The sequence below is a fragment of the Bombus vosnesenskii genome, unplaced genomic scaffold, assembly GCF_011952255.1.
Source record: "Bombus vosnesenskii isolate JDL3184/JDL3185 unplaced genomic scaffold, Bvos_JDL3184-5_v1.1 scf7180000013309, whole genome shotgun sequence".
Lineage (NCBI taxonomy): Eukaryota > Metazoa > Arthropoda > Insecta > Hymenoptera > Apidae > Bombus > Bombus vosnesenskii.
In genome coordinates this window covers 2,093,252-2,115,788 of record NW_022882958.1, presented here as the reverse complement: position 1 = coordinate 2,115,788, position 22,537 = coordinate 2,093,252, and the positions used below count along the sequence as shown (strand labels likewise).

General features: G+C 45.4%; 1 protein-coding gene across 1 annotated transcript in view; it reads left to right on the top strand.

The window, feature by feature from the left end:
• Positions 1 to 317: 317 nt before the first annotated feature.
• LOC117234782 (homeobox protein SIX3) overlaps positions 318 to 22,537 on the top strand; it is a 54,232-nt gene continuing 32,012 nt past the window's right edge. The window contains exon 1 of the mRNA XM_033496316.1: positions 318 to 1,297. Within this exon, the coding sequence (XP_033352207.1) occupies positions 654 to 1,297 (644 nt within the window). The 5' untranslated portion in view covers positions 318 to 653. The remainder of the gene's footprint in view (positions 1,298 to 22,537) is intronic.

The following is a 22,537-nucleotide window of genomic DNA, read 5'->3' as shown; positions in this document are numbered from 1 at the left end:
GCCTCGCGTGATATCCCCACGGCTGAGAAGAACGTCAACGTGTGCTATTGCGTCCGATGTGACCCCGTAGGATATCTACTTGGAGAATGTTACTTGTACCGGGGTTCGTCTGACGGATAGCGCTCGGGGGTGAGATTCAGTCGGCGAGAGACGAAGCAGCGGACAGCAACCAATGGTTCATTCGTTGCGAACCGACCGTTCCCGAATGTTACCCGAAACCGTCCTGCGAACCCTTCGTATTTCTGGAAAGGAAAAACTCGTATTTCTCGCCAAACCGTATTGCGCAGATCACGTATCGTTCTTCGTTGCAGAAACATTGGGAAAAACAGCATCCCTCGTGTCGTTAGAAACTGGTGAACATTTTGTGTCCAATCGGTTGAAACAGTATATTCAGTGCAAACTATTCGTGAAGTGAGTTGTACCTCGATGGTCGAGAGTTCTATAGAAGTGATCGAACGGCTAAGAAGTTGAGCAAGATTCGAGTCGAGACAACAGGATGAAAAGCGCCAAAAGTAAACACAAACCGAGTCGGAGAGTTTCTTAGGTTACCGAGTGGAACGTCAGTTACGTGTGACAAAATCGATGTATTGAAAAGGTTATCAGTGTCTTAGAGTACACGAAATAATTGTATCTTAGAAGGGCAAGCAAAAGAGATGTCGGCTGTTGCACCAGCGGGCACCGGTGCCACAGCGCCCACAACCAATGGTCCAATCGTTCCGGCTCCTGTTTTTGCGTTGCCAACGTTATCGTTCACCGTCGGCCAGGTTGCCACAGTCTGCGAGACCCTCGAGGAGAGCGGCGATATCGAGAGACTGGCGAGATTCCTCTGGAGTCTGCCAGTAGCTCATCCAAATATCCAGGAGTTGAATCAAAGCGAGGCCGTGCTGAGAGCCAGAGCGATTGTCGCGTTTCATTCGGGCCACTATAGAGAATTGTACGCCATACTGGAGAGGCATAAGTTCACCAAGGACTCTCATGGTAAACTTCAGGCGATGTGGCTGGAGGCGCATTATCAAGAAGCCGAGAAGCTTCGCGGAAGACCACTGGGTCCAGTGGATAAGTACAGAGTTCGGAAGAAATTTCCATTGCCGAGGACGATCTGGGACGGGGAACAGAAAACCCATTGCTTCAAGGAGAGAACCAGATCGTTGCTGAGAGAATGGTATCTTCAGGATCCGTATCCGAATCCCGGGAAAAAGAGAGAATTGGCTGCCGCCACGGGTCTCACGCCGACCCAAGTTGGAAATTGGTTCAAGAACAGAAGGCAAAGAGATCGAGCAGCTGCTGCGAAAAATAGGTACATTTATTATATTCTTGTTTATGGATACGTCGCCTGCTGATTCAAACAACTGTCATCCTGGATTAATCGTTTCTCGGTCAAAGAAACTACGAACAACGAGTTGTCGATAGAACGAGAAATAATTCCTTCGATCGACGCAATTACCTTTTAAGTTTCTAAGAGACAGAGAGTTTTGGTATATCGTAGATTGGCAACGAAGAAGAATATGTTAAGCTTATTGAGAAGAATATATGTATATATATATACATATATTACATATATACATATATCTTTATCTATTTCACGTTACTGTTATTAGTCACGCGATCACGAGTGCAATGTTTAATCTAACGGAATTTAATTTAATCAGTGAGAAAGTTTATTTTATAATAAATCGAAAGTCGATTAACAAATTCGTTTGTTACGTTGCGTTTTTATACGCGAACGATTGCGGTTAGCTGCAGGACGCGAAAGTTTTGTTCATTAAGTAGCGTTTAATGGAAGTTAATCGCGAAACGATTAGTGGTTTAGGTCCCTTTAGTCAGATTGTTGCGCTGTGTCCTCGGCAAACGAGCCTTTGTGCTGGTCCCAAGGTCCCCGCGTCGAGGGTCGCGTAATTTCATTTTGACGTCCGACGGAGGGTCGCTGCCGTCGGGCGTACAACGATTTTCGAATTACGTCTTTCAAATTGTATTTCGTCGATGCTTTCCTCTCCTTTCGTCCCACGATACGTCCTCTGCATAGACGAGTCCTGCCCAAATCGACTCTGAACACCGTCCCAGTCAATTTCGTGGCGCTCTCCTGTTTCAAACAGGATATGAAACGAGCTATCGAATGATATAACCAGATCTATCTTTCAACATCTTCTTGCATCATTAATGGATATTTCATCCGGTGATTTCTATCGTCGATTAAATTATTCGCCAACCATTTAAATAATCGTAAATTAACGGTTATAAAGTTCGTTTATTTTATTCCACGAGCTAGAATTTTCTTGGGAAATTAAAAATTTAATTTTAACGTCCTAGAATAGATAAAGAGAGAGAGAGACGTATAATACAACGGTTGATACAGACAGATCGTCTAACGGATTACCAAGCGGAACAGCGCCGTAATCGTCGAGGCTCTTTCGACTGTTCTACCGCTACTAAAATAAAAGAAAGGAACGTGATAATCCGCTCCAATCTCGATTAGTCACGACTGATCGTCGCTAAGAGGTCGACGTTCGTCGATCGTAGAAAAAGCAGCTGCACAACCTGTCGTTCCGATTCGAAGCACCTCGCTCTTGGGCTACGCCTGGTGGCAATATTGTACGATTACTTGTCCCGACTGAATAGTGTCAACATTGTTTCCGTTATAGGGTCCTATGGTTGGTTTTTCCCATAGCCTGTACCTGGAACTTTTCCTAAATTTCTCTGTATTTCCAACGTCAGAAACCTCCAAGGACGGACCGAAATTTCTCTTTGATTTACGAGTTTTGGAAAGGTCGTTCGAAAAACGTTTTACCAACTTTGTGCACCTCGTGTACATAAGTTTGCATATGCTTCACACGTGTTAAAGTATTTTCTGACAGCGTGAAGGTTCAAATGCTTGAAAAATTGAATCCCCCTCGGCGTAACGAAAGCGTACAAGCATGCATTTTCACATTCTTACGTAGCGCGCGTCTTCGCAGTCGAAGAAGAAAATGAAAACACGTTTAACGTTTCAAATTACTTCGAGTCTCACGATGCAAAAAAGCATTTTAAAGGGCAGTACGCTATAAGAGACGCGTTCAATTCTATCTTTTCCAGAAACTATTAATAAACTCGAAGATTCGCTGCGACGTAAGATAAAAGTTTGTTTTACTCGCACGTGGAACCACGAATTCGTATTTTCTTTTTTTCTTTTTTTTTTCTTTCTATGTCGACAGCTAGTAGATTCGCTAGTTCAGAATCGTCTCGACCCAGATTCTTGGTGATGCTCGGACATCTGTAATTACTGTGCCCTGAATGAAGTCATTAATAGTTATTACCTACGTCTATGCTGTAATTGATATATCGTTAACGACCGAGGATCGTCCGACTATACTGGTCTAATTGATCTTGATGAGGCCGCACAACGGGAAAAAGATTACACGTTTCAGTCTTGCGCTGTCTTTACTCTGCATCCAGATCGTTTCCTTACAGCTTCAACCTCCTACGAATTCTAGTAATTTTGGAATTTGCATTTGGATAGCCGGTCTTCGAATCGCTTGCATCGTTCTTCGGGTATTCGATAGCGATGATTTTTGTTCAATTAGTAGTCTCGAAATTACGTTCAACGTGTACACACTGGCCGGCTATTCGAGCGTACTGCGTTTCAAAGTAGAGAAAGTAATTGCAGGTCAGACGTTACTTCTGCGTCGCTAATTGGCATCGGTGGCTGTAGTAAGGTTTTTTCAAATTTCAAATTTCGCGTTTCAAACATCGAGTTTCGAAACTTCAGACGTCGACTTTCAAACGATACAATTTTTATTTCTTACTTGAAATTTCGAACTTCAACGTTGTTTTCGTAGCAACTAGTCTCTAATAGTTCGTAACATAAAACCATTACGACAACGTTGAATATTCGATAAACGTTCGAAGAGGATTGGAAATACGATTCGTTTGTTTCCATTGTTAAGTCAAAAAATTTCAACGACACGAAATTACTTTAATTAGGAAAGGACTTAGAAAACAGAAAGAACATCTTTGATTCTTTATGAATTTGCAGAGGACTGACCTCCGAGGATCGTAAATGCCCGGATGACCATTTCTTTTTACTTTTCCGGCGATAGAAGCTGTGTATTCTAGTCAGGTTATTCGACAATGGCCTTACCCGTACCTATCGTTACCCCAGCGTAACGACATTCCGTTTCTGGCCTGGAGCCACATTTTTCCTGCACGTAATCCTGCGAATCCCCCGGACGAATCCTCCTCCTCTTCCCTTACGTACCCACATCCTGTCCCGACGCGTACCAAAAGCTCCGACTGCTTCGCTAAAAAACATCGATTCGTGTATTGAACTCGACGTCCGTACAAAATACTTCTATATCGCAGTTATCCCTTCCTCTCCTTTTTTTTTCCCCTCCCTCTGCCCCCATTCCCATTTGTCATTCACTGGCGCTCGAAACATCCGAGCGCAACATTTTTCACCGCAAGAATTACCCGTAAACCCTCTTGAAACAGCCAATAACCATACAAAACAGATCCACGATCTAAAATACCACAAGAATCCATCATCGATTTTAGATTTAGTTCCTCGAATCGGAGAAACGATTAAAACACGTTATTCCTAACAGGATTTTGCCAGTGTACGGGGTAAAAGGGAACACGAAAAGATGATCTTGTTGCGTTTACGTGTATACATATGTCGTGTGTGTATGTGTATATATGTATATGTACATGTATATACACGTACACACACACACACACACACACAAGTGCGATCGTTTCGTCGGTACAATGCTATCGCAACGTGAAATTCCCTTAGTGATGCATTTTCAGCATCGGGCACGGAGGTAATACGGGCGTCCAGGTCTCCTCCAACGTTGGGTATAGTCGTCGTCATTTCGCTCAGGGTGGGTTAGGTAGACACTGTAGACAGGATACAGTGCCCGCCCCGAGGATCCTGCAAGGTCCTTTCAGGAACGTCGATCCGCATACTAGCAGCCTCGCGGTATATTTTCGCGGTCCAGCGAGCGAGTTATTCAATATGCTCAACCCCGAAAGCCCCGGAGCAATCTCCGTGCTCGCACGTACTTGCATATACCTATGTACCTTGTCTGAACTCTATCTACGTGTCTGTGTGTGTATGCGTGTATGTGTGTGTGTGTGTGTGCGTGTATGTGTTTCTTCGTACGTACACGAGCGAATCTGTATAAGTACGTGATACGAGAAACGACGACGACGTATGCTCATCTCTATGTAGAAGTTATATATTACGAGGACGAGGCTGGGACACGTACGTTCCGTCTGCTAGTACTCTGCTATATGCGAGCAATCGGTCACGTTCTAAACCGCGCTACGTTGCGGCAACTTGCAGATCGCCAACTTCGTATTCGAACCGAGATTGTCGCGTATTTTCAGCGAATTATTCATATGACAAATTGTTTATGGTGAGAGGAAGATTTTCAGGCTGGGATTGTTGCTGATATTTAATCCATTTGGAACCGGTGACGTACTATGCGCGTCATGCGATGTCTGTCTGATTTATCGGTGACGCAACGTATGCGTCGAGCAAGGAGTATCGTTCTGTCGTTGTCAGACGCTATTGAAAATGTAATCGCGGAAATCAGATCGCGTGGAAAGAGTATATCGAACGACGATACAGTATGGATTTAACTGTAGCCTGGAAATTATTAGTCTATAGCATGATCGGCAGTTGGAAACGTCGAAATTCGAGTTTGCCAGGAATTATTGAATTATTAAGGATAGACTCGTTCCTATCGATTTCTTTCGATCGTACGCGCGTATCCGCGACGAAAGTACGATAATTCTAGGATTCTTCTAGTATTTGCATATTAACTTAAAAAAAATAACGTTGCATTTTGGAAGGGATTGGCGATACCAAGGGATTCCCTCGGTATATGAACGCGTTCCTCGAGCGTAAATTTTCATATCGTACGTATACACGTTATATCGAAGGAGAGCTAACAGGAGTGGCAAGGCTTTTCATAGGGATGTCAGTAGGAAGTAGAGGGGATAACCACCTCAACAACCCTCCGCGTAGCCGGCTTTTCGGGGGTGGCTTAGCTCGAGCGTGTTTCACCTCTCTCCTCTTTCGCTGTTGCCTTCGCTTCTGAAGTTATCAGATTTTGATAAAGTCCCCGGTGTATTAGAGACCGGCGCTGTTTGCGTTTCCACGCAGATCCTGTCTGGTTGCCACCTCGTTCACTCCACCCTCCACTCTCTCTCTCTCTCTGTCTCTCTCTCTTTTCCTCCTTCCTTTCTGTTTCTGTTCCATCAGGATCTGTGGGGTGCTACTTACTTTTCTTTCTTTGTGGTCGCCTCGTCGAATTCTCAACGCGCAAGTGTTGTTCCTTTTCTCTTTATCGCAACGCGACTCGACGAAGGGGCGAGGGGATGGGAGAGGAGGGAGGAGGGAAGAGATTGCTCGTTACAAACGCGTGCATGTTTCCGGACGATTATTTTTCTTAATGAAAATTTCTTTCGCCGCGATCCTTTTTCTCCGAATCGCATCGACGGCAGGGGGATTTCGATTAGCGAACGATTGAGATAATGCCGTTGATTCGCCGGCGCGTAAACGGCAAAGAATTCCACTTTAATTTTCAATAAGCAGCGTAAAGAGTGGCCGCAGGATTTACGGCCGCGCGCCGTTTCCTGCAGTGAGCCTTCGCGGCAATCATTATCGCGAGAATACCTGTTAGCTCGTTCAGTCGTGACCGTGCATCAGTCGCATCTCCTCCGTTATCTTGATGACCCTAAACGAGAAAGGAATACAAGAAGACGCGAATGTCATCGGCGCACACGTTGCGCAATCTTGCTCCGTGATACAAGCAGAGAGAGAGAGAGAGAGAGAGAGAGAGAGAGAAAGGGAAAAGAGAAACGAAAGAAAAAAGGAACGTCTTGTCGCTGGCGTCTTCGGACCCATTCTTCTTCGGATAGAACGACAGCTGTCTGACGAAACGAACAGAATTCCGGTTGAAAAGCGGCGGGCGATCTACGCGGCAAAATCACCCATGATTCTAACCCTTGCTCGAATTAACCTATTCCACTAGTCTTCTCCAAGGAATCCCATGAACATTGTTAGTTTCGATATATACTCGGTTAATACAGCACCTACTTCGATGTTCGATTCAATTTTCTGGCCGCAACTCTGTTTGTAGTTGGCAACCACGGTTCCAGGAAGGGAAAGACCGCTCGTTGGAAGCAAAATGTTTTGCCTATCCGAGATACAGGCAAAGAGTCGATCGTTTAAGGAACGTCGGAAATCGGTGGACGGTCGACGAGCGAGAAATTAACGATGATAATGACCGAAGGAAGCTCGGAGGAAAGGAGAGAGGAGAGCAACAGGCGAATTGCGCGCGATGGAAAAGCAAGAGCCGAAAAGGAGCGCGGCATCGCGTACGACGATGGCAAAAAGCACGGGAGAGACAAAGGCAATGATTAATTCCACGTTGGATGTCCAGGATCATTAGCGGCAGACTGCCATGACACCTGCTCGCACGAGCCCTTCGTGATAGATTACCATGGCCAGCAACGATGCAGAAAGACGGGAGAGAGAAGCGATGATCTCGCTTGCGGATCGTCCACGGCCGGTTACTAATGATTCCGTATTTCGACATTCTGAGCGATATTCAGGAAGCCATGGAAAAGAAACGCCTGGGTATTACTGGCCAGCAGCCTCTCTCTCAGGGTGGCCACGGAATTCGCGTGGCAGCTTTTTGTCAAAAGCCTGTCACGATGTAACGTGATTGATGGTGCGACGGTGGCACGGTCGAATCACGAGAAATTCGTGTTCTCGCGCGGCCCGCGCCGCGTGAACGAAACCGCAGGAAAAACGATGAATTAATAAGACCAGAGGAGAGGAGAGGAGAGGAGAGGAGAGGAGAAGAACGCACGACTGGTATGCGTCGTAATTAAATGGCAGCCAAAACGCGATCGCATTAGCGACGCTGTTAATTGTCACGCTCCGCGGCACCCTTGACAGTGCTCGTTAAGGATTCACGAGGCGGCCCTCCACAAATCTTCCACCTCTTCTTATCGCTAATCGTATTTTTTTCTTCCTACCATAGCGCCCTCCAATGCGTTTTCTCGCTCTTTCTAACACCGGTTACCCTCTTAGCGTTAATCTTCATTAATATTTCCTCCTTTCTATCGCGTCAATCTGAATCATATTTCCACTCTATGGATCGTTCGTTGATTTTCACAGTTTCAAAGTCACATCTCCGATCTCATCGTATTAAACGATTATATTCTACGATCACATGCTTTGGATTTAGAAACGTTGCGTTCGAAACACGTAGCACGCTATAATTAAGAGTCCGACTGCTATTATACATCGCGTTACGTATAAGATTAGATAAACCTGGTAGCAACCGAATGTATCGGAATATATGATCAGGATATAATTTTTCAAAGCTCGAACGATTAACCTCGTTGCAGTTTATCAGTGGTTTTACGGCTGAGCCCGTTGATTTAAAACCGTGCCTTTCAAATCCCTCCCACTTCTTTCTCATTATTTAACCACATATTATTATATTTCGTTCATTCGATATTCTCAATGTACCGTCGTTTTTACGTGGCCGCAAAGTTTCTTCATTCGCGACCACAAACCACCGTACAAATTTTCATCGTACGTAAAACACCAACAAGACTATTTACCTTTTCTAGACACAGTTACACACCGCCTTTTCACCACAAAATTCTTCATCACCAAAACCACAAGACACCCTACAAATCTCCTGACAAATCGTCGCAGCGCCGCCTTCTCCGTAACCCTAATTCTTCTCTGACACACGGGTCGCCCCGAACATCTAGTTTCGAAGCTCCCTTCCGTGGTCCTTTCATCGCCGATCTTCCGTTCGAGACATATTGACGTGTAATTAGGTGCACCAATAACAGAAGTAGAAAAAAGCGTGTAGTAGGAGCTGGTAATTGACGCGACACGGTGTTCCGCTGTCACTTGTTTCCGTGACGGTCGCTTTTTGTTTCGTCGAGCAGGGCACAGGCGAACTCGAGCCTGGTGACTGTTTTCACGCCATCGCCATGGGGGTTCCCCTTCGTGCACACCACGCGTGCCGTGTGTGCACGAACGCGGATATAGAAACGTACGAACGAAGGTGAGAGAGGGTAGGAGGAGAGGGAGGGGGGGGGGGCTTGAACATTCTGGACGCGGAGGGCGGCCCAAATATTAGGGTGAGATATTGGACCGCAAGCTACTAATTCGTACGGTGATATCGATTCGGACACGGAATCGTTCGGGTGATGTGCATCCGGCAATTTCTCCCGTTCCGTGTACAGACTCACCCTCTTCCCACCGTCCCAGTATCCTGCAGTTAATGCCTTGGACAGCATCCCAGAACCTTTGTCCTTGCTAGATACGAGAGACTCGTTCGACGATCTCGTTTCGTGACGAAAACCTATACTCGCAGAGTAACGCGGTCGTTTCGAGGGAAAATGTCGATTTCGATAGTTGTATCCCGATGGAATTGAAATCGTTCCAATTGATCTTCCTTTTACTTTACGCGTTTATGATATCATTGATTATACAGTATCGGTGAAAGGATAATGGCGGAGCGTCGATAGGAAAGGATTTGAGAAAAGAGATTTTCCTCACGCATGTACGCAGACGATCGAAGAAGATATGGTTGGGAATTATCGACTGGCGAAGCGAGATATAAATAATTCGTTCACGTGACGCGTTTAATCGCGGAGCTAATATTAAACGGCAAACGGAACGCAACGAACGCTTTGTCATTCATACAAAGGTTAATTCTACTTGAACCAACGATATTTCGTTAATGGAGACGATCGACCTTCGGTAACTCATTCAGAGATCTTTCGTGCATTAACTTTCCTCCGTTGTCCATCTACGTGGCAGCTGTTTCAAAGACAGGTCGATCCATCCTCTCGTCCCTCTTTTTTTTTTTTTTTTTTTGAACTCGTTACTTGGAAAAACCTGAAAAATGTATATATACGTACATACTTGTAAATTATCTTCGGCACGACGCATTTAGTATTTTAACAAACCAGCAGTTTGTAGCATCGAACTTATCGTTGATATCACAGCGATCGATCAAATAACCGAGTGTCAAAAACGACGCGTCTCGGCGAATTTCAGCGACAGTCTCGCGGACATCGGATCGTACAACGTTGATTGTTTAACATTTCTAAAGTCAAACGGTCGTCCTCGATAGAGATAGTCAACTTGGATTCTACGTAATGTGACTCGCGTTATTCTCACGAAACCAACTAATCTACATGATTTTCCATTCTTCGCATGCAACTCCAAAATAATTACGCTTTTGTAATTTTTGGCATTTAATTCACGATCGACGGCGATAAGACGCGCTTCCAACGTCCTGAAACTAATTCAATTACTCCGGTGCACCGTAGGCCGCTACTTCCTTTGTGATTCCACAACGTCGGTCTCTAACGTAATACGCGAGAACGCGATCCTTTCCCTGACAAGATTATACGAAAGCTCGAGACGAGTCAGGTTTCCCTTTGTTTCACCTACTCTCCTATGTTCATCCGTCCGACGTTGGGATCGTGATCGGTCATCGCTCACGCCTTCGATCCATCGTCCTACGTCGTTTGCCGGGCCAACGGAGGACGATGATCACACACGTGCGACCTCATCGGTTCATTCAACAACGCGTTACACGCTCCTTCCAGTTTCCTTTGTTTTGTTCCCCGCGAACAAATGACCACCGGTTCACGGAGGGCGTGCTCTCCCTCCGCGAGAGGGATCATCGATCGTCACTGATCGTTAGTCGTAGAGACACCGTAATTGCCGCTCATTAGGGAGCTAAAGGAGCGTATTATGCGCGCTGAAAAGAAGCAACGTACCAGCCGGGTTGCCGTGGCGAGGAGCCGTGCAAGGAAGACAGCGAAAGATGCCGGATTGTCGGTGGCGAACGGCAGGAAGACTCGCGGCAAGGAGAAAGAGGAAGAGAAGACGAAGGAGAGAGGCTAAGAGAGAAGGCAAAGAAAAGAGAAGAGGATTTTGAGCGGGAGGGATCGTGGAAGGCGTTGAAAAGAGTACTCGAGATACGTGAAGGGGCTCATGAGGTAACCGATACCCTTTCTCTCGATACCGCTTTGTTCACAGGACCTGGAAATGAAATATAGCGATGAAACGCAGTCGCGAACGAGCCTCCCTTCCGAGGAGGATCTGTGCTGGCGTACGGTCCCGACTGACTCCACCTTCCTTAGCCTGTCGCGTTGCTGCTCCAACTTACGAGACTCTACTAAACCAGCTTCGCTGAAAAAATGTATACGAGGAGTGTCGCGCATGGCAACGGGACGTTTTTAATTACGATGTTTGGTCGGTCGACGCGTGTCTCGAGGAAATTGATTTCGCGTTAGGGGACAGGATTGCGTGGAGGGTGGAGAAGAGATTCGTAGATTGTTTACGTCTCAAGTACATCCTGTGTGTGTCGAACGATAGAGTGCGAAAAAGCGGAACAAATACTACGGTAACGCGTATTAATCTCTGCAGAAGCTACATCGACGAAGTTCGTAAATTAAGCAGCTTCGAAATGAAATTTAGTGTAAAGATGGGCCGGTATTATCTATGGAATTACAAAAAAATCACGAGTCATTTGTTTCTGAAAAATCGAACATTGATGGCGTATCTGAGATCGAGGAATCAATTTGCCGTGCCTTTCAGATGCTTACGTGTGCAATAATTACGCCACGTTGTTATCTATTACGGGTCACTGTTTCCATCGAACACCGTATAGAGTTTTACCATTCTTTACAGCTATATTACATTTTTCCCAGTATGGAGATCGTGTTGCGCTGCTTTTAAGCCACACCGTGCGATACGCTCGATCGCATAAATAACCGCTCGAACCAACTCGAGTCTGGTAATCTATTCGAAGTCGTTCGTCAGACGGTGGAAATGAAATATAAAATTCCATCGCGTGAATCGAATTTAAAATCGTCGGGTTGTAGAGCCGATCGACGGGCAGTTCATCGACTTCTCCTCTTTAACAACGGCGTTGCACTGCTGCAGCTTCGCTGGGATCCTTTGAAATCCGGTTGCCCGCGCCTAGGCAGGTGTCGAAGAACGCGTAACGAGCAATGAATCACCGGCATGGTATCGCATGATATTAAGTAACTCGGAAAGGGGTGCCGACGCACAAGGATATACCTCGTGTTGTCGGCTGGCCTCAACGCTGCCAACCGATCCACTGAAACGAGCTTCGATCACCTGACACTGTTCATTACACGCGTGCTGCAATAACGCGCTCGTCGGATAATTAACGATATCCTGCTTCGATACGAGACAGCCAAGGTCGTTTGCAAAATCTCTGCCTACTCCCCCGAGGGTTCCTGTTTGATTTCGTCCAGAGTTTCGCAAGCCGTGTGTTTCGTCGCTTGGTAAACGTGACGAGCGCGAATCAAGTCGGGGGCCGGTATTACGCTAATCGATCGAGCTACGAATCAATTAACGTCACCGGCAGTGGTGGGTTACGGAGTCGGGTCGCCAACTAGGAAACTTGCTACTTGCGAAGTCGGGATCATCGTAGAGCCTTAACGCGTTCCGTACTATGCCAGAAAATTAATCGATACCGATAGAACTTTGACAGAGAGGCAAAAATTTTCGTCGGGATGTTTAGTCGTAGGAAAACGAGGACGCGCGATAGGCTGCGCAAATCCTTAGTTTTCTCTTGTGTCGATTCTTTCCACGAATCGTCGCGATAAACGTAAAACGCTACTTACTCGTAAATTATGGCAGGGCTCTCGTATCTCAGAATGTGTTGCAAATTTATCTGCGTTTCTTTAATTAATTTCTCGCCGATGTCGCGTTGATTTCGCACGAATGATCTCCATGAAAATGAAAGACATCGCCGGTAGATCATCGCGTCAAATTTGATAACTCGAATGGAAACTAACGAACACGCATCATCGTTCGATCCTTATTGCAAGTTTCCTGATACGCTCGATTACCGTAACGAATCCAGAAGAGAGGAAAGTGCTTCTTAGAAAGGAATAAAAAAAGAGCATCTCTTTGACAGTCAGAGGACCTTCGTACGCAGCCACTACCACCTGTGATATAGAGTTCCAGCGGTCCGTGATCAGGGTGTCCGGTTACCTGGTTCGAGCAACCTACCTACGTTGCTCTTCAAGGACTACCTTGTATAGAGAGGCGAACCTCATCCACTCTCCTCCTTCCATCGTTACTCCCCTCTCTCTCTCTCTCTCTCTCTCGATTTCAATCTCTTTTTCCTCTTTCCACGCGTTGCCGTTCCAACGAGAGAGAGTTCGGGGGTGTATCGAATATCCTGCCATCGTGCGGTCTCGTCTATGGTGTCCGACTACCCCTCGCTCGTTTCACGGTTAATTAAGCGGCTGACAATCTGACCACGAGACGGTTAGCGGCCAGGGGGGTCCGCGATCTTCAGGAACTCGTAAACAGAAGGAATTCCTTGAGCATGAATGAAGACGAGAAGAAGACGACGAAGAAGAAGAATAAGAAGAAGATCGGAGAAGAGAAGAGGCAGAGTACGAGCAGGGACTGTATAAGATATCGATCATCTTGATTACCAGGGCCCACCTCGGGAAGACCCGTCCACAGGATCGTCGGCAGCGCTTTTTTAGAACTTTCCATCGAATAGTATTTCGTCGTGTGTCCACCTTCCTGCTTGGGATCAGTGGTGCGACGCGTACATAAAGGGCCGGCGACTTTGGTTACCGAAGGAAAGATCGGATAGATCGACGAACCGTATAGGAGGATCGGGAATTTTTGGAAACGTCGCGCTGTAGAGTGGCTCGCGAAGATTGATTTACGTGGATCGATGCGTGGGTCCGGCCAGGGTTATTCGCTTTTGTCAGGATAGCTGGAACATGGTGGATACGCTTGACTCGAGGATTTGTAACTTAACTCTGCTGGAACCGGTGGTCTATGATCTCTCGAGGACGATCGATTTCTCTTTTGTGAAACTTTGGTACTAGGAATGGACCGACTTTCTATCGTGGAAATTCGTATGTGTCGCGTCGAACGTCGTAGGGAGATCGCAACGATAGTGCTCGCAACAACGCGTAGTTTACGAATCTCGTAAAAGTAAAGCGACAGTAGCAACAGTAGGAAAATATCGATCCGGCGTAGGCGCATTACACGCAAGAACGTTTCAAAGGTAGTTTTCGAGGTTCGATGGAGACCTTTGTGAGAAATTTGAATCAACTTCCGAGTCATAAGAATTTTCTAAGATAGGAGTGGAAATATTATTTTCCAAGCAAAGGTCCGATAGAAATTGAGGAAAAATACATGAACGATTCAATTCGTCGTACTCTTCCGTAATTTTTAGCTAAACTTTTGATCGAAAAAAGAAGAGAGCGACGAAATATACAAAAGTAAAATTCACAGAAGAACGAAATAGAATTTTCATCCACGTTCGCTTACCGATCTAATTCTTGCGAACTTGACGACGAAGTGGAAGGCTGTTCCAGTCGTTTCACCGATTCGTCGAAGATGGATCGAAGGAAAACGAGAGCGGATTATATCGTCGAAGTATCGAAGGCATCGTCTCTCGTTTCTTGGCCCCACGGCTGATAGTTACACCAGGAGGCGGCCCCTGTACCTGCCAACAAACGACCAGCAGATGATTTAGCACATATTCCAGCGAGAGGCTCGTTCGCGTCTCGATCGCCTTTTACGTGTACCCGGTGCCCCAGCTTGAGCGTGATTGTTTTATAATTAAGCCGTTACTGGATATAAGGCACGGACGCGCGGGAGGCGGTGGTGATTAATTGTTTTCGAATTGAAAACCTATCGCGGTACCGTCTTAATTTCATCGTGCCCCAGCTAGAGTACAAGACGTGGAACTTATAGGCGTAATTACGCGGCCGGTTCCCCTGCAGACGTTAAAAAACTAATGAATAACAAACACCGGTGAAACCAGTCTGCAGCTTTATACTCTCTATACGCGTCGTAAACGCGGTTGAACCCTCAAAAACAAGGGAAAAAGGAACGAAACCGTGGTTGCTTCGAAGTTATCGAGTCTTTATACCCTGTTCCGTATAAAAGAGTGATTTTACGCTGAATTTCCGTGCGTTTTAATGGAAATACTTTGTGACCAGAATAGAGCTTCTTGGTAGAAATACGAGAGACGGCAGCAGAGTATCCAACTATTTAACGTCGAAAAGAAATTACGCGTGGAGGGTAACGACCTTTTAACGTTCTTAAGAATATCCTTGGCATTTTGTACATTTACCTCAACGTTCCTACTTTTCAACTTCTTCTTTGTCTCGTATATTATTTGATATATATTCTACGTTTCAATGGTACTTTTACTTCCGAAGAAAACCAGAGATCAGGGGAGTTTCTGAGCTTGAAGGAAGACCGGTGTGTCCGAATTTCGTCAGATTCTTTCTTCGTTCAAAGTCGAAGGTCAAAACTCGATACCGATTCGCCGACGAATATGTAACATCGATCGCGATAGAGCGTACACGATAAGGTCTCTACCTGTTACTACTTTTGATAAATAGGGGCGTTCGTTGAACGAGACCGAAATCGAGAACTTCTATACACTTTCGTTACTACGATCGTTATTACGTCGTCTCTGTATCAAGCGATCGCCTATTATATCCGTTTAAAAGGACTCTCGCGTTCCTCGTAATTGAAACTACATTCGTTCGCATTTCTCATAATAGGAACTCGTCTGCAAATTCCACCGCTTGAAACCCGGCATTAACTGGTTCGTACGAAACAAAACTTTCGTTCTCTTCCCTTATCCATGACTTTATTCTGTCGTTCCAGTATCTTAAGATTCGTTCAGTTCGCCCGTGCGTACTGTGCGTAGAGATTTTTTCACACGATTCCACGGAAACACCGGTGAAATTCGCTACACGAGCCTCCTTTCGCGTTCCCTGGCGAAAAGTTTCTTGCGTTCGACTGTTCACCCCCTCGATGGAACTCGACGACAGCCTCTCTCCCTCGCCGAATCCATCTCTGTTGCTCCGTCGTTGGAAAATTCGGGCGAGTCTCGAAAGCGCGCCACATTAAACGGAGCAAATAGACGGTGCCGTGCGGCAAAAGGGTGCCGACTGAAAGGCAAACAGTTTAGCTGGAAACAATTGACTGCAGATTGAAGAGAGAGAACGAGGGGCTCGGAGAGGGCTCACGGGAGAGACATCTGACGATCGATGCACGCGTCGCTGCCAGCGAGAGAGCGAAGTTACATCTGTCCGACGATGAAAATAGATTTTGAGAGAGCCCGGGTCCGGGCAACGGGGGGTCCGCGAGGGAGGGAGTTGTTAAAACACTCGTTTCCAGACCAGGAATTCGTGTTTCTCGTCACAATGCCACGGTGCTTTGATCGACCGCCCCCGTCGAACCACCGAAGGCAACGCGTTACCCCGTCTCTCATTCTCTCTCTCGCTCTCTCTCTCTCTCTCTCTCTCTCTGTATTTTGCGTGTAACGTTTTATAAATTGAAAAAATTATCAATGGTATTATACGAGTTGATGCCGATACAAAAGAGAGGACGGCAGCGTACCGACCGGGTAAATTGCGCGGGATTTCGCGTTCCACGCGTGCCTGCATATTTTATATGGACGAGTTCATTCATACTTAATGTCCCGTGGTTCTTTTCGATTCGGTGTGCCAGTGGACGTGCGCAACGCGCGAAAAAACCGCCCCAACCTGACCGTACGCAATCAAATCATCGATGTTTCGTTGCGCGGTTTTATTAAACAAAGCCCCTGGCCGCGATACAAATGTCGGAGATTTACTCTTATGGACGTTTTAACCGTTCGGCGAACTTGTTGAAATTTTTCTGCGATTCAACCTGGCGCACCGGCGGTGAATCGCGCCGATAGAAATGTGGAAAACGTCGGAAACAGGGAAAATCAGTGAGACTTTTAGACGTACGCATATAAATATATATGTCTAAAAATCTAAAAGATATAATATATGGAAGGACAATGGCTCATCGATAAGAAGGAAAGAACGTGTCAAAAAAATTGCGACACGAGCGATTGGACGATGGGGGTGGTTCACCCCTCGTGTGTGTGTGTTTTGTCTCGTCCGATCCTTTTAACGTCACTTAAAACAAAACACTGTATCGATTTGACCGCTTCTCCCCCTTGGTGAACGCACTCGACGAGCGCCCAGGGGGATGTTCGATGCGTCGAAGACAAGTGACACTCGATTCGGAGCTGGTCCTCCGAGTGTGTTTCGTTTTTCTCTTTCTCACACTTCACCGTGCCATGTCGCTTTTCTTTTCGCCACCCTCATAGCGTACCGATGCGATCTTGTGCAAACATAGCGTCCAATCGAGCGACCGACTCGACGATATCTCGCTAAGAATTGCTCGAGCGAACGATCGTGCAAAATGTGCGCAAAATTTTATGAAAAAGCTAGCTGGAACTTTGATAAAAATTTCGTGCAACTACGCGTTGACATCTTTGCGACCGATATACATATAATTACCAAGCACAAGTAAGCCGTACTACGTTTCATATTATAATTTCAGAAATAAAATCTTACTATACGGCGTTGTATTAATTTAAATAAAAATGGTCTTTTTGTAGGACGTATGTACGAAAGCTTTCGCGTGTGACTTCACGCTTGGTTCTGCTCTCGAAGCTTACGTTAAACCGTTTAACGTTAAACTTGGATTGTCGAAAATTGTGGATCTTTGAAGCCGACACAATGTTATAGGAACACTAAATTTATACCGAGGATTAATATTAAAATAATGAAATATTTATTTCATGAACGATTCCTTATATATTCATCGATACACACTTGCACGCGTCTCAGCACTTTCTTCTATACCCGACTGTTAACCGACTCTTAACCGACTCTAGAGTTTACATTCCTTTGTTTTCGATACACTGCGGACACACATACTTCCACACACTGATATTCACATACAAGTATCTCTACTACGCATTTAACCTAGTCCAGCACAGAAAATTATACATATCTCAACATGGATCTTTCTTGAAAATCTACGTATACCTGCCAATGACGCAAAGAGTTGCAACACCAAAAAGTATAAACGTAAAAGCAGACGAAAGTATCGAACGTCCACGACGGTGATCTTCAGTTGGAAATAAGAAGCTATGACGGAGCTTGCGTACGGAGCGTGAGAGTAATCTGACGCGATAAAATAAGCCGCCACGGAATGATTACGTTACCGCGTAGAACTATAGGACGCCACTTGGGTCGATGAATCTTTAATCCTCTTTAACGCGGCCACGAAACGACCGAGGAACCGCGTCGAAATCGAACGGTAATCGGCCGTGAAACGCTAGAGAGAGCGTGTTTTGGTAAAATTCAGCGTGCGCTGGGTAGAAGTCGGAGACGCGGTGGCCGCCGATAAATTCGACGATTACGGTGTGTGTAGAGCGCACAATAGCCGGGGCGGCCACAGAATCGCGAGGCAGATCGGCACGTACATTAAATAATACGTCTTCATTACACGTCGATGGAACAGGTCGCGTGGCATAAAAGAGCCGTCGAACATCGTGGTACTGCCCACTAGGATGACTTTTTCTGTCGGCCAGCCACGTTAGACGTGTTCGTTTTTCTTTTTTCACTCGTATAGCCTCGAGTCGCCAGCGAGAAAATTGAATGTCGACGTCGATTCCCTCGTTGTTTCGTTCTTTCTTCGTCTCTTTTTTTTTTTCTTTTCTTTTCTTTTCTTTTCTCCCCCTGCCGCTAGTACCACTAGTAGTCGCCTTTATTCGTCGTCGTCGTCGTCGTCCGCCGCTCCTATTATAAAGTATAATACGTAATACCGGACTCGGTGTTTCCCAGATTATCGTCGCTCGGCCAAGACGCGATACCCTACGCCTCGCGTGTCAATTAGACACGGTATATGAGGTTACAAAGTATGCCAGGTCTTTGCACCGCGCGTACTAGCCTCGTCAAGCCACGACATCGTTTCCGATCGTTAGGTAAAGTCGACCGGACGAGAAGCGATCTGCGTTCGACTCGTCAAAGACACCACCGCTATTTAACTTCAGACTGAGAATTACGCCGAGGTTTCATCCACGCTATGCCAGTTCGAATTTCCATGATAAAGATCGAGAGTACGAACTACCGAAGGAACGAACAAAGGTCCGCACGAAAGGCGTCTGTCAGGCGAAGGATGATACCAGTTACAGGTGGTCGTCGCGATTCCTTTACGAATTGTTACGCGATATATATATACACACAGATGTTCGTAGTTACCGCACGTACATCGAAATTTAATCGAGTGTTTTCTGATAGAATTCGATACGATAGACGCCTATAGCAAGGGTGAATATCTCAAATTAGAATGCACCGTAGGCACGTTGATACACGCTGGTGAAAGCGACGCGACGATCGGAGTATCGTTCGAACTGTTCGAATCGGATTCAGGCGATTAATATATATTCGTACTACGACACGTCTGAATATTTGTTTTTCAACGTACACTAAGATAGCGGAATTTGATTTGATCGAAGCGATATTTCGTAGAGGAGAATCGCTTTACCATGACCATCGCGATCTTCAGATCTAAGGGAGTGTTATCAAAAACTGTGTGCAAAAGCGTAAATCTTTACAAGCGGAACTGGATGAAAATCTAATCGAATATATCGGTCGTGTTACATTTCCGTGCTCTGCTGTATGTTTCAACCTCGCTGATTCAGTTCGAATTTCCACGATAAAGATCGAGACAGCGAAAGTTCGCACGGTAAGGTGTTTCTCGTCAGCAGGGAAGGACGATCCTTAAAGTGGCCTTCGCGAATTGTTCCACGCGACAGCATATCGTTACGCGTTACGGTAAGACGATAGTCCCGTTGCATTTATTACGCGTTTCGATTGGTCTGCGGATTAAGTCGTTCAGGTGGCCGGCGGCTATTGTTTGTTAAGGACCAGGACATGCAAATGAGGAGTTCAGTCGGTGAAGTGGTCATGTGCGTTTTGATTGGTTCGTCGTTTCTCGGCTGTTTTCCTTCCCTGCAGAGTCTATCAAGCCGAGCACGCAGTAAATCTCGAACCGAGCTGCTCCTTTTTCCTGCGGTGGCTCAATTCGTGGCCGCGGTGATTGCACGCTGCATAAATTACTCGACTGCAACAACCGATTAACGGCCACCGGTGCACCACGGCCGACGATTACACACAGTTTTGTTCGCTTGGTCCCGCCGATCGCCAGACGATTAATCCTCTCGTCATTTATCTTAGCCCGTTCCGCAAAAAGGCCCACCTCGATGTGTGTCGCGATGCAGCTGACTTCGTTCGAGGAATCCTCGTTACTCGGGATATCAGATGTGCTTGAACACGTTGAATTTGCAGACCGAATATGTAATTCGCGTTACGCGTATATATATTTCACTTACTTCTTCATTAACCGACATAAGTCATTTGATATCAGATGCACGGTAAAGAGGGATTAATTGGAGCGAAGAAATACAAGAGAAGATAAAAAAGCGGAGCCACATCTGTGTCACTATAATTATAATGATAAATCTATTAACCGGTGAAGACCAGTTAACTCGTCGTTAGAATTATCGACCTATAGCGCATGAATTTGAATCGAGGATCGTCGTACGCGTGATCCATTCATCTGCGTGCGAAACAAAATCGACTCGATTGCAATTGATATCGATCGTGTCTTTATATTAATTTTCAATTTTCTAATTCGAGAGGCATCGTCGTAAAAGATGGCTCGGTTAACGAGCTAAGCGAACGAAGCTTGATACGGTTACGACGAGTTATCGTTGAAAGTACAGTTGCACGCTTGAAACGAAGGTTTTGAAAGACGTGGTAGATCCACGAAAAAAGCTTAGACACGCTTCCGTAAATGTCGTTGGACGCGTACATCTTGTTGATTCAGTCAGCTATTTTATGTATTTCGCGTAAGTAGGTACTTTGAAAGGATGCAGGGTTGGCTGTAAAGAAAATTGATTAAAGGATGGTAATTTACGCGGATGCGTTTGCTGTCATAAATGATAGTGAAAGATAGACATACACAGCGGCCTTTTCCAACTTTGTTTCCTCTTCAGTGCATGCAGAAATTTATGATATCATCGCGAGTTGACTCGTCTTTACTTGTAGTACGGTTAATGCGGGTAACGGGAAGTCAAGAAGGTTTATCTTTCGTGCAACCCGGCTGATGTTTTCAACATCGACGACCACGGTGTCTCGAAACACTTCAGGATATCATTAGCTGTATAATTATGCCGTGGCACACTAATGACTTAGGGGCAGCCTGGTGATTTCAACGTCTCGTACTCCGTTCTGTGGAAGGCGCCACGCGAGAGGAAGATAAAAAACTTATTGGAATGAAATAGTCAGCGGCATTAACACCAGAACCACTGATCTGTAATATAGCATGATGAGAAAAAAAAAAAAACCACTCACGGATAATTATAATTAAACTCGTGCAATGAAAATCCATAAGTATATATAATTACGTTTCTATCTCGATAGAAGTCAACGTTAATTTCGTTGCGAGTACTTGCCTGTGTATTTTAGTAATCGCGAGGAATTAAAAATTCCTACGTCTAACATTATAACGTCTTCGAACACGCTGTTTCGATTTTATACAAAGTCGCAGACGCTAATGCGCCTGGTTGAAAATAAAACGTAAACCCGAGCGTCTAATAAACGTCGTGCGTGGACATTATAAATAATGACTTGTTTTAAAAGGGACCTGGAAAGTATCACTTTCAACGCGTTCAGTCATACACTGAACTCTACTACTGTGGTCCCCCGGTGGCCGCGAGACGGCCGCGTTCTTAAAAGGCAGTAAATCACGCCTTCCTTTTTATCCGCCACCGAGGCCGCTGATTGTGCCATACATAAAATTACGATAAATTCATAAGGTTTCTCGTGCTGTCATGACCCGCGGCGGTCGATTGTTCCCGGATGCTAATAGCCGAGCCGCAGCATCTCGGTGGGTGGTGCCACCGATTGTCAACGAAATGGATCCGTATTGTACGCGTCTCGTGCAACGAAACAACAAAAGTAACAAGTACGGTTTGAACCTTCGGTATTCGAGTTAATAGAGATACGGTTTAGACGAGAGAATTCTGGGGTGAAAGTACGGTTATTTCTACGTACGACGATTATCCTGTGACTCGGACGGAATATTTGTCAACAACGGTAACGCGAGATGAGACGTAACGCTTGTTTAATTGCTTGTTAAATTAATATCTTCGATATCGCTAGATGACAGAAATTGATCGAAATAACGTTGGATATAATTTAGAATAGCGTTAAATTGGACGGTTAAATTACATTTAATTTATGAGCCATTTATAAATTCTCTTTTTTCTTCTTTCCCTTTTTGATAGCGTAAATGATTCGAAGCGAAAATGCCTTTGACAGTTTTGCTTTTATCGATCTTTGCTAACATTTGCATTACCAATTTCTCAGCTCTAAACTATTTTTGTTTTCGTCTCTAATCCCTCGTTCGGTACCAATTTACTCGCACCGCGTTAAAGTACGTGATATTAATTTCATGTTAGAAGTAGTGGAAAAAACGTAATCCGACTGATAAAAACATAGTTGGGTTAATAAAACGTTTGCATAGTGGAATATCACGTGGTAAAACATGCTCGGATAATGAAGGCTCTACGATGTA